The sequence below is a fragment of the Tursiops truncatus genome, chromosome 13, assembly GCF_011762595.2.
Source record: "Tursiops truncatus isolate mTurTru1 chromosome 13, mTurTru1.mat.Y, whole genome shotgun sequence".
NCBI classification, from domain to species: Eukaryota; Metazoa; Chordata; class Mammalia; order Artiodactyla; family Delphinidae; genus Tursiops; species Tursiops truncatus.
Window position 1 is genome coordinate 23361190 of NC_047046.1, and position 15438 is coordinate 23376627.

Here is a 15438-nt window from a genome sequence, read left to right on the forward strand (position 1 = left end):
GAGGGATTCCTCAAGCTCTTTCTTTGTCAATAATCCATACAAAAGCTACATAATTTTAAAAGACCCAAGGCCAGCCGGGCACTCACCGCTGCTTGGCCTCCTTGATCCGCTTCTTGACATCAGCTTCTCTGCGAAGGGTAATGGCCGTGTTCTGGACCTGTCGCAACATCACCTAGAAACACACGCCAGCACCAAGTAAGGAGAGGAAGTGCTATGGGCCACAGCTGGTAATATCATTAACAACACATCTGAAACTTCTCACTTTAAATCACATGGACGCAAAAACAGACCTAGAAATTTACTTCCTTTCCACAGAAAAGGGCCCTAGCTAGGGACAAACACAAAAGCTGTGCTTCACTTGACCAGACTTGCTGACACAGAGGAGGAAACACCCCCAACTGAAACAACAGTCTGAAGAGGTGTGTGTGTCGCAGGGGAGGGGTGGAGAACTGCTGACCCTTACTGCTGTGTGTGACCTGAGGGAAGTGACCCTCTTCCATTTCTTTCTATAAACTGAGGATACTAACAGTGTCCACCTCACATGGTTGCCAAGATCCTGCCATACAGTGTGTTCAATAGTGACTATGGAAACATCATCACATCCCATTTTGCAGCTCTAGGGCAAGGGGTTCATGACTGGCGGTAGACAGAGCCAGGCGAGCTCTGGGATCCTAAGGGCAGCAACTCTGGAGAAGAGCTGCTGGGTCTGGGGCCTCACCCTGGAGTCCCGTGTCAGGTCTCCGCCCAGGCGCACTTCTAATGTCCGAGCTTTGCTCTCCGCCTCCCTTGCCTTCTCTTCAGCTGAAACCCAGAAGAAACCATGATAAGAATTCAAAAGGTCAAAACTCTTAGCTATCCCTCCTGGACCCCATAGTGCAGTCCCTGCCGTATGAGACATTCGTACACTGTCAGGGAACAGGTGAGCTGGGAGAGCAGCCTCCTTGCTTGGAAAGTCAAGGAGGTCCCAAGGAAAACAGACACCTTTTCCAACTTTACAAATGAATCAGAACAGGTCAAGCACTGCCCAAGGCAACCAGAGTTAAACCCTCAGCAGGAGCTGGAAGTTACCAACAGTCCTCAGCCAACCACTCTCCTTGAGCAGCCAAGAAGCTTTGTCAGCAAGAGAGACCTTGAGATTTTTGCCCTGGAGTCAAGAAGACCAATTTCACAAGTATTTGTGCCAGAGGACAGTGTGGGACTCTTCACTCTGGGCAGGCAAGCTTTAGATAACAGCCTGTAAATGGCTGAAGGAGTAGCCTGGAAAGAAAAATTGCTGAGGGAGAGGTGGGAGAGAAACTGGACCAGTGGTTCAGGAAAGTCCACCCCTGGGTGTTGCATGGAGCTTTTGCCTGGATCCTGCTTTTGCCGCAAGCAACATCCCCCATACGACCCTCCTGCCCAGGGGGTCATTACCAATCCGTGCCACGTGCTCAGCTTTCTTCACCTCCTGCTCCGCGCGGGTCTTGAACCGGCTTGACGTGTACTTGTACATCCTGGGGGGGCGGGGGGCGAGTAACCAGAGGGCCTGAGCATCAGAGGTGCAGGGCAGCAACTATCTTGGCCCTCCGATGAGTCAAAGCCAAGCTTATTTTAGCAAAAAGACTCAATTCCCTACTCCACTTGCCCCCTGCCATCCTGCTCCATCTTTGAAAAGCAACCTCACTACTCTCCGAGTGTGTCATTAATCCCACAGTAGAAACCAACCTCAGCAACGAGCAGGGCCTCTGCTTCCCTGTGTACTGTCTAAAGGGCCATTGGCCCTGCAACCAGAGGCTCAGACAGCTCACCGTGTCAGGCTGAGCACCCTCCACCTCACAGAAGGCACACTCAACAAACCTCACCAGCCACCTCTGCCCCTCCCTCAGGACCCAGTAGTTTGTCTGCAGTTAATCAAGCAGCTTAAAGACCCAAACGCAGTCAACACTGTCAGAGCCGCTGATCCACCATCACTTCAAAGATGCCCCAGAGACACATGGCCAGGCCCCATTCTTGGCCCAAAGGAAACAGCAGGCCAGGGTGGGCAGGCCCCTACCTGGGCTTGTAGAGGCAGCAGGAAAGCCTCTTGGTCTGCACCTTGTGCCCGTGGATGAAGATCCGCATCCGGGGATCAATGTAGAGCACAGCAGCATAGGCGCGGAAGGAGCGGCGCTCTGGCTTCCTGGAGGCAGCAGAATGGAGGGTGCTGTCACCCTCCCACCACCAGCCCAACCGAAGGCCTGGGTGGACAGCCTCTCTGCAGGCTCTCCACCTTTCCACCTCCCATCTCGGCTTCTCTTGCTGCCCTGAGGGGTGCTTCCTCTGTGTGGGCACCACATCCCACCTCCTCTCACGTCCCTGGCACAGACACCGAAACTGGCCCCACCATCCCAGCACGGACCTGGCAATTCCTCTCCCCTCTCTAGGCCTCGGTCTCTTTCTCATTCAAGTTAAGGAGCTGGGGCAAGGATCTGGATTAGCTGAGGACCTGCTGTCCTTCTATTCATCCCTTCTGCCTTGTGGCAGGAAGACATTAAGTTCTCAGCTTTACCAACTCTAAAACTGGGGAATTCAGGGAACAAGCTCACCCCTCTCAACCTCAAGTCACCTCCTTTTTCCTCCCTACCCAGCCACACTCACGTGCCCTCCGGAGAAGTCTCTGCCATCTGGATATCTCTTGGATTTGAGATTATGTCCAGCTCTGGCTCTCCGTTATCCATGAGTTTGAGATTGAAGATGATCACCAGCGTTCCTAGGGAATAGAAATCCTGTTGTTCTACCAGGCACCCCCAGCCAATCCCCATACTGCTCCTGGCTCTGGAGCTCCCTGATGCTAGAGGCCGCAGGCCTACTTACCACTGTCCCCAGGAATCTTCATGAACTGAGTCATCACTTCCTCTTCATTGCGGAAGGGAGAATACTTATAGATGAGTTCCGTCTCGATGGCAAACTTCTCCACGTTGTCTGTAACAGGTTCCCGGGTCCGAGCATTCCAGGTGGGCAATGGGACTATCACCTTTGGAGGAAGCACAAGCAGACGCTTGAAGGAAGCCCCAGAACAGGCTTCCCCCCGCAAATGTGCATCCATCTTTTCCCTCCCCACAGCAGCTCCACACTGCCCCAAGGGGAGGCCCAAGCCCCCCAGCCTGGCACCAGTGGCTCTAGCTTCTGCCCCTTCCCAAGACTCTGCCTCACACTGCTAGGTCCTCTGGGGTATGCTGCCTTATGGCCTGGGGGTCTTTGCATGAGCAGTTCCCTGCTTGGGATATCCCTGGTCATTTTCCCTATCTGGTAATAAGTTATTATTTCCACTAAGCAAAACATATTTGCGATGACCTAGTGAATCTAAAGACACACACAAACATAACTTATAACTCAGCAATTCTACTCCCAGGTATATATCCTAGGAGAAATAAAATCTAAAAACAAAACGCTATAGTATGAGTCCATTTATATAAAATTCATAAATAAGCAAAAAATAAACTATTATTCAAGAATGCATACACAGGTGACAAAATTATAAAGAAAAACAAGGAAATGACTGATCATCACCAAGGCAGTTCCTTAAGAGGTGCGATAAAGAATATGATTGGTGAGGGACACATGGGGACTTCTAGCATCAGTCTACGGTGGTGGCTACGTGGGTATTTGCTTTATAATTACTCTCAACTGTACGTAGGTTATTTTTTTTAATTTTATTGAAGTCTAGTTGATTTACAATGTTGTGTTAATTTCTGCTGTACAGCAAAGTGATTCAGTTATACATATATATATACATAGATTTTAATACACTCTTCCATATGTGTAAAATTTAATCTTACATCTACGTAATCTTCTAGAAAATCCTACCCTTGTCGATTATACCTCAATAAAGCTGGGAGAAAAATCCTACTCATTCTTCAAAAACCCTACTAAAACGCCACTTCCCCGGAGACATCAACATGCATCTCTCCCCCACGCCCCCACCCCTCTCCCAGGTGCCGGGGAGCCCTGTAGCCTGGGATTCCCTCTGCAGAGCAAACCACTCCAGGCACCTCAGAGGTTCAAAATGGCTGGCTGGCCCACCCTGCAGAAAAGGGGATTCTGCATTTTAACAAGCTCTGTGGTGATAAACTGTTAAGAGTTCTGAGGCACTTTACTGGTTTCTAAGAAGCTACAGTATTCAGCCCTGGGGCTGGTCTGGACACATTCCCACCCAGCTAAAAGTGATCTTATTTTGAAATCTTGGCTGAGTTCACACTAGAGTACAATCCAAAACAGTGACCTTCTAGCTCCAAGTAAGGAAAAAATTTCAACCTAGCTTTTTCACCGGGGGAATTGAATTCCATGTGTGTTCTGAGAATTGGTACCTCCTTTACACCTCCCAATCTTCACATTAGTCCCAGGTGACAACGGCATTACTTTAACCTCTGGGCACTCACCTCATTTGACACCCACCCACCATTGGAATATTCCTCCTTTACTTTCAGGGTCACCACTCACCTGGCTTTCCTCCTACCCCTCTGGCCGCTCCTGCCTCCTTTGCTGCTTTCCCCTTCTCCTTGGCCTTTACATGTGGGTGGGCATGCCTAAGACCCCAGGCCCTCTTCTCCAACACGCTCTTTTAGGTGAGCCCATTCACTACGAAGATTCCTTGGAGTCTAAGCCTCCCCCGAGCTCCAGACCCAGACTTAACTTCGCGTGTCCAGGACAAAACGTACACGCTTCCCCTCCAAACTGCCCCTCTTCCATCCTTCCCCAGCTCCAGACAGCCCACCCCCAAGTGCCACACCAGGACCTCAGCCATCTACAACCCCCCCTTCCCATTTCCCCTTTCCAACTGATTAAACACCAAATCTGCGGCCACTCCTATTTCTCTCACCTCCCTGCTGGAGTCCTGTAGACAGCCAGGGCCTCTGACACCAACACCCCAATCTTTCCAATCCAGGCACCACACAATAACCAAACTGATCATTTCAAAGAGGATCTAATACATTGCTTAGATTCCCTTTCCTGGATGCTTTTAATAAAGTCCCACACACTCCCCAAGGCCCAGAGGTCAGGCCGACCTACCCTCTCTGCTCTCCAGAGGCCACCACCTCTCGTCAGGTGGCCCCTTTGCCCTTCCCACAGCCCCCATCAGCTCTCAGGCCAGGAACAGACCGTTTCTATTGACGCGCAGCCCCTGCTCGCACCACCCTCAGTCCACCAGGAAGCAGTCCTGAAAAGCCCAGCCGGGGCCAAATCCTCCTGCCCCACCTTTCCCGGGAGTGCTTGCCAGCTGCAGCACTTCTCTCACTCACCAAAAAGGCAAACAAACCCAGTGGCTCACGAAGTAAAGACGGCAGAAAAAGAGCCTTTCGTTCCCAGCATGAACTGATTTGCTATGATTTAGGCTCACATCTAAACAAGGCCAGTACCAATTTACTCACAGCCAACCAACACAGATGAGTTAGACTGACACTGACCGCATTTCACCTGTTTAAGTGACAGGAGTGGATTTCTCTCTGCAGACCCTCTTGGCCCCCTCTCAAGCTCTGGTCTCCATTTCTCACACAGGAAAGGAGTTAAGAGTCCAGTCTGAGGCTAGGCAGGCCAAGGCCTTCCCTGATCCTCCCATGAGCGGGAGCAGACCTCACCAAACCAGCTCTGCAGATATGAGCCACCAGGCCCAAAGAGAATCAGCTGTGCATGTGTTTAACTTACACAGTTAATTACCAAAAGGTTTCAAAATCAGAATATTCTAGAGTTATTAGGCCTTCCTTCCAGCATAACAATAATCAGCTGAGGCTGTGTGTCAGCTGCCACTTACTGAAAAACTTAAATGACTTTCCATGTGTTCACCTGCTTCACTACCTGTCCAGGCCCTGCAGGTATCAGACTTGTTTGTAGCTTCTGATATAAATGGTTAGAGTAACACATTTCCTCAAAAGGAAAATGCACTCACAGCACATTCCACAAAATCACCATCATATGGGAAAGACAGTGCTGTTCCTATTATTACCACCAGCTGTGGTCTCCACCCATAGTCAGGGAAGCCCCAAATACTCCCCCTGATAAAACAGCTCTCCCCAGTGACAACCCCTACCCCAGGACTGAATTCAAGCTGCAGATCTACGAGACCTACAAATCCAACTCTTGGTTCCTGACACTTGAAGGCCTCATTCTCAGAACCGGGACATCTCTTCTCTGAAGCTGTGAGATTTTACTTCCTCTCCCATTAAGACACCTGCCTTGGGCTTCCCTGGTGGCGTGGTGGTTGGGAGTCCGCCTGCCGATGCAGGGGACGTGGGTTCGTGCCCCGGTCTGGGAGGATCCCGCGTGCCGCGGAGCGCCTGGACCCATGGGCCATGGCCGCTGGGCCTGCGCGTCCGGAGCCTGTGCTCTACGGTGGGAGAGGCCACGTCAGTGAGAGGCCCGCGTACAGGAAAAAAAAAAAAAAAGATACCTGCCTTAACCCCTCAACCAGTTCATCCAACCAACCAGCTAATCCCCTAACAGGGGATGTGGCTGCAATCCTGCAACGCCAATAAGCCCAGCATGCAAATGACCTATGAAAACAGCCTGGGCAGAACTAGGAAGTAGAATGGTGACTGGGAGAACGAGGATGGGACCTACTTCATCAATGCCTTCCTCCTCGTGAAAGGTACGCGACAGGAAGAGACAGGTCATGGTCTCTTCCTTCTTGGTGAAGAGGATAAAATCCTTCCCAATGCGCATTGAGCCCCTGAAAGGGAAGCAGAAATGGGTTATTCTCCTAGGGATTCAAAAGCTCATCTGAAGAAGGAGCAAATCCCCCCTCTGGACGTGATGAGACTGCCTTTGGAGGGCTCCCCTAAAGGCCTCCCTGGGACCCAGGACCCTGAGCTGAGCTCCACAGCCCTCGCTCCCTCTCCTCCCCGCCCCCCACCTCCCGACACTCCTCCTCCTGCTCTTCCGTGGGCCTCAGTTTCTCCTCATCACCTTCTCAACCACATTTTCCCAGCATGCAGGGTTCTCTCACCACCAAGCATCAGCCCCAGGGGAGTCTCACCCCAGCTTGTCGCTGCTTGTGCTCTGGTTTCTTCCCAGCCACACAGGGCTGCTGTGGCCTAACTGTGAGCCACCAGGTTTCACTCCAGTAACACCTCCAACACACACATCATCTTCCACACTGAGCACATCCAGGTCTCACCCTGTCCTTCCTTCACTGACACAAACTCCCCTCCCATCCACTCATCAAACAGCAGCACCATCAAGGGAAGAGCCCACTGCCTATGCTCACAAGTCCTCAAAACACCAGGATGGCCCCAAGGCTCAGCCAAACACAGGGCTAACCAAAGTATCACTGCTGAACACAGTTCCAAGGAGGCCTACAATTGGCTCATGTCCTGTAACCACAACCATCTTGTGTCTTGAATTGTTTTGTCACCTCATTAAGCCACAGGTCCCTGCTTTAGGAAGCAACTGGTTTCTGAAAAATGTGCCTCCAGGCTGACTTCCACAAGGCAAAAGTCTGAACGGAATCAACTGCTCCTTCCTCTATTTGGCTGAGTTAATCCTTCTGAGGAGCAGGCAAGGACAGGCCTTTCCGGGAAACACTGAACAGGGCAAAAGCGTGAAGCACCAGTGGGAACAGGACCCACTGATCTGTCTTCTGAGCAGCTTCTGGCTTTATGGCTATTACCTCATTAGTCCTCCTAATACCCCAGGGAGGTGACAGCGGCAGGAAGCCTTATTACTCCCTTCTATGTAAATACAAATACAAACTGGGCCAGTGTGCCAAGTATGCAAATGAACGCCATGCCCCATTTCCCCGAATGTTCAGGAAAACTCCAGGACACTATCCAGAGATGCCCCGGTGGCTGCAAAGTTGTTTTTCTCCTCCTCCAGTTCCCGAGGTGCTGGCAATGCTCCCTCCCCAGACAATCTCACAGTCCTCCTCCTGCCTCCCTGAAAATTACCGGTGGCAAAACGAGGCAAATTAGCTTACCTTCTGCCAAAGCTTGCTCTTACCCTAATTTTGCAAAACCTCTCACTTTGTGCCTCTTCCCTGTCTTTGATCCTGACCTTGGAGGGTAAATAGCAACAACCCAGAAACGCCACTTCTCTGCTGGCTTCTCTGCTTCACAGCCCTATTCTCACCACAAATCACTTCCTCCTGAAACTCTTTCAACTTCTACACTGGTTTCAAAATGAATTCACTCTGAACACTAGAGGGCTCCTTCTCAATGGCGCCTTCTCAAAAGTCGTTCTACCAGAATATGCTGATGGCAACATTCTCAACTTCGGTATGCTTTCCTTCCTGGTCTTCTAAGCACTTCCAGAATCACATTTCATTTGCTCCTGAAGCTTCCTCAGTAAGGAAGAATGTCAGCATTTAGAAGCCCATTTTCTACAGTAGGAAACAGATACTCAGAGAAGGTGAAATGGCTTGTCTGAAGTCACAGAGCTGATAAAACCAGGAAGGGGTTTTATCTATAATCCAGAAGGGAAGTCAGGGTTTCTTACATCTGACTCTAGGAGAACTCAGTTGTTGGAAACTTAGATCACCACACCAGCATCACCTGGGCCCTACCCCAGGCCCACCAAATCAGGCCCAAAATCTACCATGGAAAGATCAAAGGAGAGATGAAGTAAGAAGGGAGAAACTAGGCTAGGGCTCTCACAGTAATGATAGATTCTTAACCTACTCATATGTGTTATAATCTCAATTTACAAAGGAGGAGGCTGAGGCTCACAGAAGCAATTAAGCGGCTGATGTCAGATTTGAACTTTGGTTTGACTGAAGTGAGATGGACAGCAGCTCCGGCCTTGCAGTCAGAAAGACGTGGTGCATATCTCAGCTCTACACTTGGGCATTTTCACACCTTTGGGCAAGTCACATCACCCCTATAAACCTCAATTTTCTCATCTGAAGATGAGAATCATAGTACATATACCTCACAGGGCTATGGTGAGGATTAAACGAAATCATCCAAGTAAAGTTTTTAGCACAGTGCCCAGCACATGGTAAGTGCTTGTTATTGAGAGACAAGTGGGAGATCCATGGTCCTTGCCATCATGGGAAGCACTCTCTCTCTTCCCCATACATCCAAGCTGGTTGCATGGAGGGACAACTGATGCTGCTGCCCAACCAAACACCACCCTCAAATAAAACAACACATTTCCATAGCAAGACTAGAAACATGACTCAGAATTCCATTTGTAGAAACTCCAATCCCACTAAATCTTATTCCATCCAAAGGTATGTACAACTGGAAGTGAGCATTTCAGAAATAGAAATCTTTCTCTTGGGGCTTCACTCAAAACCAGAACACCACATTCCAAATGCCAAACAAGTGGGAACCAAGGGCTGAGAAAGAAGTCTCAAGGGATGGGGAGACATTAGGTAGGTCCCTGCTACAGGGCCTGGCAGGACATGTGAGTAGCAACCAGGTCCTTTGGTGGTGTTGTGGGGGGGTGTTTTGGGTCTCTCACTAACTCACCCTGGATCCCCAGTGCCTGGCACAAAGTGTGACAGGTGCTCAGGGGACACACGGCACCACGGAGTGACCCCCTCACCATCTCATAAGCAACCCAAGCCCACAAAACAGCCACTTGCATCTTCAACCACAAGGTAAAAATAAGAATTTTCAGTAGGAGGAGAGGTGCTGTTCCAGAGCACAGTGCCAAGAGAAACCTACAGCTTCTCCCACCTCAATGATTTTGGATGTTCATACTCTTTGATCTGTGACGTAGGCTGGACATCAGCTGCTAAGTCCCCAAACCACAACTCCTTCCCGACTCTCCTCCTGTTCCAGAATTACAGTGATGGACGGACAAGGACGAGGAACATTTTCATTGGACAGAAGCAGGAGGGCATTGCTCGATTTTGTTTTGAGTCCTGGGACAGGCTTCTAGTATACTTACGATTTTAACCCATTCCCGTACTGCCCAATCTGGGTGGACTCAGGCGTTCGCTTGGCTGACTTCCCAAACTGGATCACGCTAGCAGCATCACCTGAAGTGGCGGACACAAGACAAAGTGAAAAGTTTGCTTTTCTTTCCCAGACTCTCAAAAACCAAAGGTCTGAGCCTTGTTAAATCCAAGCAGGGCTGTCTGTCTACTGAAAACCTCTGTCCAAGGAAATTCACAACCATGAGGCAAATGGAGGAAACCTCTGACTGGCCTGTCAGTACTGCCATCACTGGGCCCTTGTTCTGTTACCAGAACGTGGTAATAAGGCTGGGGGAGGCCACCACAGTTCCAGCTCCAGGATGTTACACAAGCTGATAAATACAATGTCAAGAGACAGGTAATCTGACGGACTTCAGGCTGCCATTCAGATCCTATCTCCCATGCTAGAATAAAACCCAGCAAATCTGTGAGTGGAATTAAGCCTGAGATGTTGCAAGAGACCTCCCTCTCCCTTCTAGTCACAAGAGTGAGGCAGAAAAACAAGTTAACACAATAAGCATTTTGTAAAAATGGTTACTTCCTCCCCAAAAGAAGCAATCAGCCCAACACTTACTTGGATCCATTCCTGCTCCATCATCCAAAAAACAAAGCATAAATCCTCCGCGAAGGTCCTCTCGCCTTTCTGTAAAAGAAGGAGCTGCCATTACTGGGCAGTTACCCACCAGAGGGCGGCAACCTGTTTGTGATCGGAAGGTGGATCAATGTGAAGCTTAGTCCAAAAAGGCCTTCTCCTTCTAACAGTCCTAGCTAGTGTGAGTTAAATGTCAGGGCCCTTGATGGTAGGAATTTCCATCAAAGGCTCTCCAATGCATTCTAGTCCACGACAAAGCATAAGAGAATGTATAAGGAAGGGACAGAGAATACCTAGTCCAGCATCTAGCCACAGCCAGGGCCACTGAACATGCACGGATTTCATACACACCTCAACCATCCTTCTGCCTCTCTGCACCTGGATTTTTTCCACCTCTGCCTTCTGCTGTGGACACTAAAGTACTCCAACTACTACATGCTGTACCTTATCAACAGTGCTCAAATTCAACAGGGCACCTCGTTTGTGGGTTAAGTTCGGGGTAGCCTTCAGATAAAGTGATGGAGCCAGACGTGCTATGGACACAGTGGTAGCAGCTGCTATCTAGAAGGTGAATTACTAAGTCAGTATGTGACTAGCCCCAGGCCAACCATAGTTTCTGGGCCATCAGTATTCATCGTCACATCCCCTCCTTGCTATGGGTCCTTCAAATAGCTCCCCATCCCAGAAGTGAGATGGCACAGAGTATAGTGAGAGCTGCCTGGTTTCCAACTGGACCTGCTCGACTGGAGAGAGGAACAGTCCTTCGACAATAAGAGACAGAGCAGCTGTGGCAGGGCGTCCTGACCGACAGGAAGGAAATGTATGAGACTAAGGCTGCCATTCCAGTGGCTAGAAGAACCCCTTCCTTCAGCAGCTGTCTCTACAGCAGCAAGTGGTCACTCAGAGCAGTCTGGGTCCAAGCACATCAGAGACACTGGAGAAGAGATTCCCAAACAGGGAAGGGAACCACACTAGAGTTTCCAAGGTGCCTTTTGACCCCAGTGATGAGGACGAGGCAGGCAAAGGAGGAACGGCACAGGCCTTGGAATCAGGAGAGCATTTGTACTAAAAAGGAAGAAGGTCAGTTTAAGGTACTACAGGGATAAGCCCAAGGCTGCCTTGGAGTCTATTCCCTAATTGAGGACATTTTTGTCTCCCCCAAGCTGCAGTTCACCAACTTCACCCAACTATCTAAGCAGTGGAACCTCAGTTTAAAATGCTCTTTGTCCTCCCCTCAAGTTAAATACTCAAGTCATAACCACCTCTGTTACATGGACTAGTTAATGTAATTTAAAATGCTATTTCAGAAGTACTATAAGCCACAGAGATTTTCAAGTATCATTCGATGTTCAGGAAGCTGAACTTTGCTGAAACATTAATCACAGGTGCTTCCTGAAAGTTCGAGAATAAGGACCTTCTTGGAAGTACTACTGGTAGATAAGAAAATTTTTCCTGTGGCAGTGCCTTTTATCAGTCTGGAGAACCCAAATGAGATCTAGTAAGCAGAAGCAAGGGCAAAAAAGGTGCAAAAATTCCTCAAAGTTTCCTTCTGGAGGAAGCAAAGTGTCATATGGAGACTCAAACTGGGTCAGGAACAGAGTGTGGTAAAGAAAGTGTTCTAAATCTAGCCAAGAGCCATTTGCTGTATGCTTTAGCCATAAAATGTACACGAAGACTCTGCTTTGAGATCTAGAAATTGGTTCAAGCCAAGTGTATCTGAAAAACCTCCAAGGATTGATTACTGGCATTTCTTGAACACTACCTAGGAATTACTTCTAGGTCCTTATGTTTGGTAGAACAGGACTCACGGGCCGTTTTCTTTTTTTTTAATTTTGATGCTTTTTAAAAAAAATTTATTCATGTCTGGCTGCGTTGGGTCTTCGTTGCTGCGCGCGGGCTTTCTCTAGTTGCAGCAAGCGGGGGTTACTCTTCGCTGCCGTGCGCAGGCTTCTCATTGCAGTGGCTTCTCTTATTGTGGAGCATGAGCTCAAGGCGCACGGGCTTCAGTAGTTGTGGCACACAGGCTCGGTAGTTGTGGCTCGCGGGCTCTAGAGCACAGGCTCAGTAGTTGTGGCGCACGGGCTTAGTTGCTCCACACACAGCATGTGGGATCTTCCCGGACCAGAGCTTGAACCCGTGTGCCCTGCATTTGCAGGCGGATTCTTAACCACTGCGCCACCAGGGAAGTCCACACAGGCTGTTTTAACACACAATCATCACTTAACAGTGGGTCTGAGATCCCTTTCTTGCCCAAGGACTTCATTTTAAAGCTTTTTCATATGTTTATGAGAGTAAGAGACCCACCTATGGAGGGTCCTCCTGGCCACACAGTGACCAACAGTAAGTAAGCAGCTAGCAGTGCTCAGGTCCACAGTCACGTGTGGCACTGCCTCAGGGCCAAAAGAGACTAGGTGACACAGCAGTAACTCCTTCAACTTTGTAAGGAGGCAGTATGGCATCTTCACTTGGCTAAAATGCTTATCCCTATCACTCAGTTATTCAATGTGCCTGGCTCTGTGATGAAGATAATAGCCGAGAATAATGCGGATGTGATCACTGCCTTCAGGGAGCTTACAATTCATAGGATAGCTACTCCCTGTAGCAGATCAGTAAGCAGGAGGGTTTAAGCAGAAGGAGACTGAGAAGAGTGTCAGCTAGAGCAAAGGCAGTGTGCATAAGGATCACCTGAAGAGCCTGTTAAAATACAGATTCGGGGCTCCACCCTGCAGAGTCTAGTAGTGTGGGTCGGAGGTGGTACCTGAGAATGTGCATTTCTAACAAGCTCCCAGGTGATGCCAATACTGTCCACCACTGGTCCACTCTTTGAGAAGCAGAGAGCTAGAGCTAGCAAGAACTAGAAGGCCTCTCTGCTTGAACCTATCTCCCCAGACATTCCAGCAGTTAGAGATACATTCCTAGCACATTCTATTCACTTTAGTCAGTCAATTGAGTGCTATCTAAAGCCTCTAAGCAAAGGATTTTTATGAAGATGGGGGAGTTCTGGACAGAAGGGAGTCTAGGCAGCTGGAGGTTGTCTGCTCCCCGTCCCAACATACATCTCAGAAGCAAGACAAGGAGGGCAAAGCCAAACTACCTTCTTTGCAGTTGTGCTTCAGGCCCTGGTAGCAGCTATGTACAATCACAGACCCAGTGTGGAAGGCTGCACATCTAAGTTTCCCCCAACGTGACCAAGTCTGGCCTCTCCAAGTTAGCCCAACGTTCCTCCATCCAACTCCCATTGGGGAGAACAGGAAAAAGAAAGAAGCTGGAAAGGAGATGTGAAATGGAGCTATAAGTCAAAAGTCAGAGGCGACAAAATGATATTGTCCTCAGCGGAGGCTGTAACAGAACAACACTCAAGTTCCTCGTACTTTGCAATGTGTTTGAGCAGTATTTGTTTCAGCTACATTTGCTCTAATTTTCCATTTACTAACCATTGACCTGGCATCACAAAAGGGATCTTTCTTTGAGGCATGGCAGTCCCTATCCAAGGAAGTCCAGAAGATCAATAAAAATACACTCTACTTCTGACAGGCACGTTATGGTCTGGCCCCACCTAACAGGAATGCTTTGGGTACGGGAGTCTGATTCCTTTCTCACCCTTCTTTAAATTACAATGTGAATGTGTGGCGAATTCAAACTACATCTGATGTTGGGGGAGATTTCCGAGTTCAGTTATCAATCTAGTTTCAGAATGGGAGACAGGAAGATACTTTCCCCAATATAGTAAGAATAAAAACTTTATATTACTAATTCTATTATTCTACTTGTAAAATGAGGTTGCTTTTATTCCTCCTGTTGAATGTGTTAATACGGCACTGAAGTAGAAAAGTGTGAAGTTAGGGGCACCTCAGTCAAGATTCCCAATCTCAAGGTACTTGAGAGTAAATCAAGTCTTCCTCCAAAATGCTATAGCGCTTAGCGCTTCTATCACACCATTTAATCCTTAACTACCTTGACAGTTCCCTCAAGATCAAGTTATTGTTCTCTAATCATCTGTAGAGTGCTGTCTCTCCAATTAGTGACTAAGCTGTCTAATGAGAATTTAGCAAAGGCCCCATCTCATGCTCTCTCGACTCCTCCCAAAACACAACAGCAGTAACACTGAGCACAGAATGAATGCACACTGGGCCCTTTTCATTTAAAGTGAAATCCAACTGTTTGTTCTGCTGCATTCTAAGGGTAAAGCACTAAATTTCCTTGCTGAAATTCACCCACCAAAGGTAGTAAGAAGGAGCAGGGATGATCTCTTTTAAAAAGCTTCTTCCAGTAATTCCCTGGAGGTCCAGTGGTTAGGCGCTCTCACTGCTGGGGCCTCGGATTCAATCCCTGATCTGGGGACTAAACTCCCATAGGCTGCGTGGCGCAGCCAAAATAAAAAAAAAGCTTCTTCCAAATAGATTTGGCTATGATGATTTGTCCCTTCAACATCACTTGGAGTGGAGACCCATTCTGTGCTTTGCCATCTGTGCAATGATTAAAACAGCCACCATTTCTTTCAGAGGTAGCGGTTACTACTCCTCACTAAAGCACACTGAGATGTAAGACATACTGTGGCTTGGGAATGATGCCTCCATCTGGCCTGAGGGTTTAGTAACCATCTTCTAACATTCTGCTGCTATGCCCCCTTTTCTTGTTATTTTCTTCTAAAAATAAAAGTAGTCTTATTTTCACCACTTTGGCAGAGCCTTCTGAACAGAAGGCTTTAGAATTTAAGCAGTATAGCTGACTTTTAGCTGTTCTGAATATTTTCTTTGCTCCAAAGAAAGGAATAAGAAATTCGTATCTGGGGAGATTCTTTATAATTATATGGCATTGGAAATTCTAAGAATTACTTCCTATTGTGTGATTATCCCCATTTATCAAACAGGTCTGTGAAGAAAAAGAGGGATTATTTGATAACCATATATTCCCATAAAAACACTCAAGTTTTCTCAAAAGCTAGACAATGCTACCCAAATTGGATTTAAAA

General features: G+C 48.3%; 1 protein-coding gene across 17 annotated transcripts in view; it reads right to left on the bottom strand.

Annotated features, from left to right (window-relative positions):
• MORC2 (MORC family CW-type zinc finger 2) overlaps positions 1-15438 on the bottom strand; it is a 65080-nt gene that overhangs the window by 36409 nt on the left and 13233 nt on the right. For 12 of the 17 annotated variants that reach the window (XM_033837200.2, XM_033837197.2, XM_033837195.2 and 9 more), the window contains 10 exons: positions 13561-13731; positions 10449-10517; positions 9847-9937; positions 6574-6682; positions 2833-2992; positions 2617-2728; positions 2033-2158; positions 1414-1493; positions 719-801; positions 87-172 (listed from right to left, as the gene is read on the bottom strand). In XM_033837200.2, coding sequence (XP_033693091.1) covers positions 87-172; positions 719-801; positions 1414-1493; positions 2033-2158; positions 2617-2728; positions 2833-2992; positions 6574-6682; positions 9847-9937; positions 10449-10517; positions 13561-13731 — 1087 coding nt within the window. The remainder of the gene's footprint in view (positions 1-86; positions 173-718; positions 802-1413; positions 1494-2032; positions 2159-2616; positions 2729-2832; positions 2993-6573; positions 6683-9846; positions 9938-10448; positions 10518-13560; positions 13732-15438) is intronic. The other 5 variants (XM_033837205.2, XM_019950181.3, XM_033837201.2 and 2 more) reach the window with 1 other exon arrangement.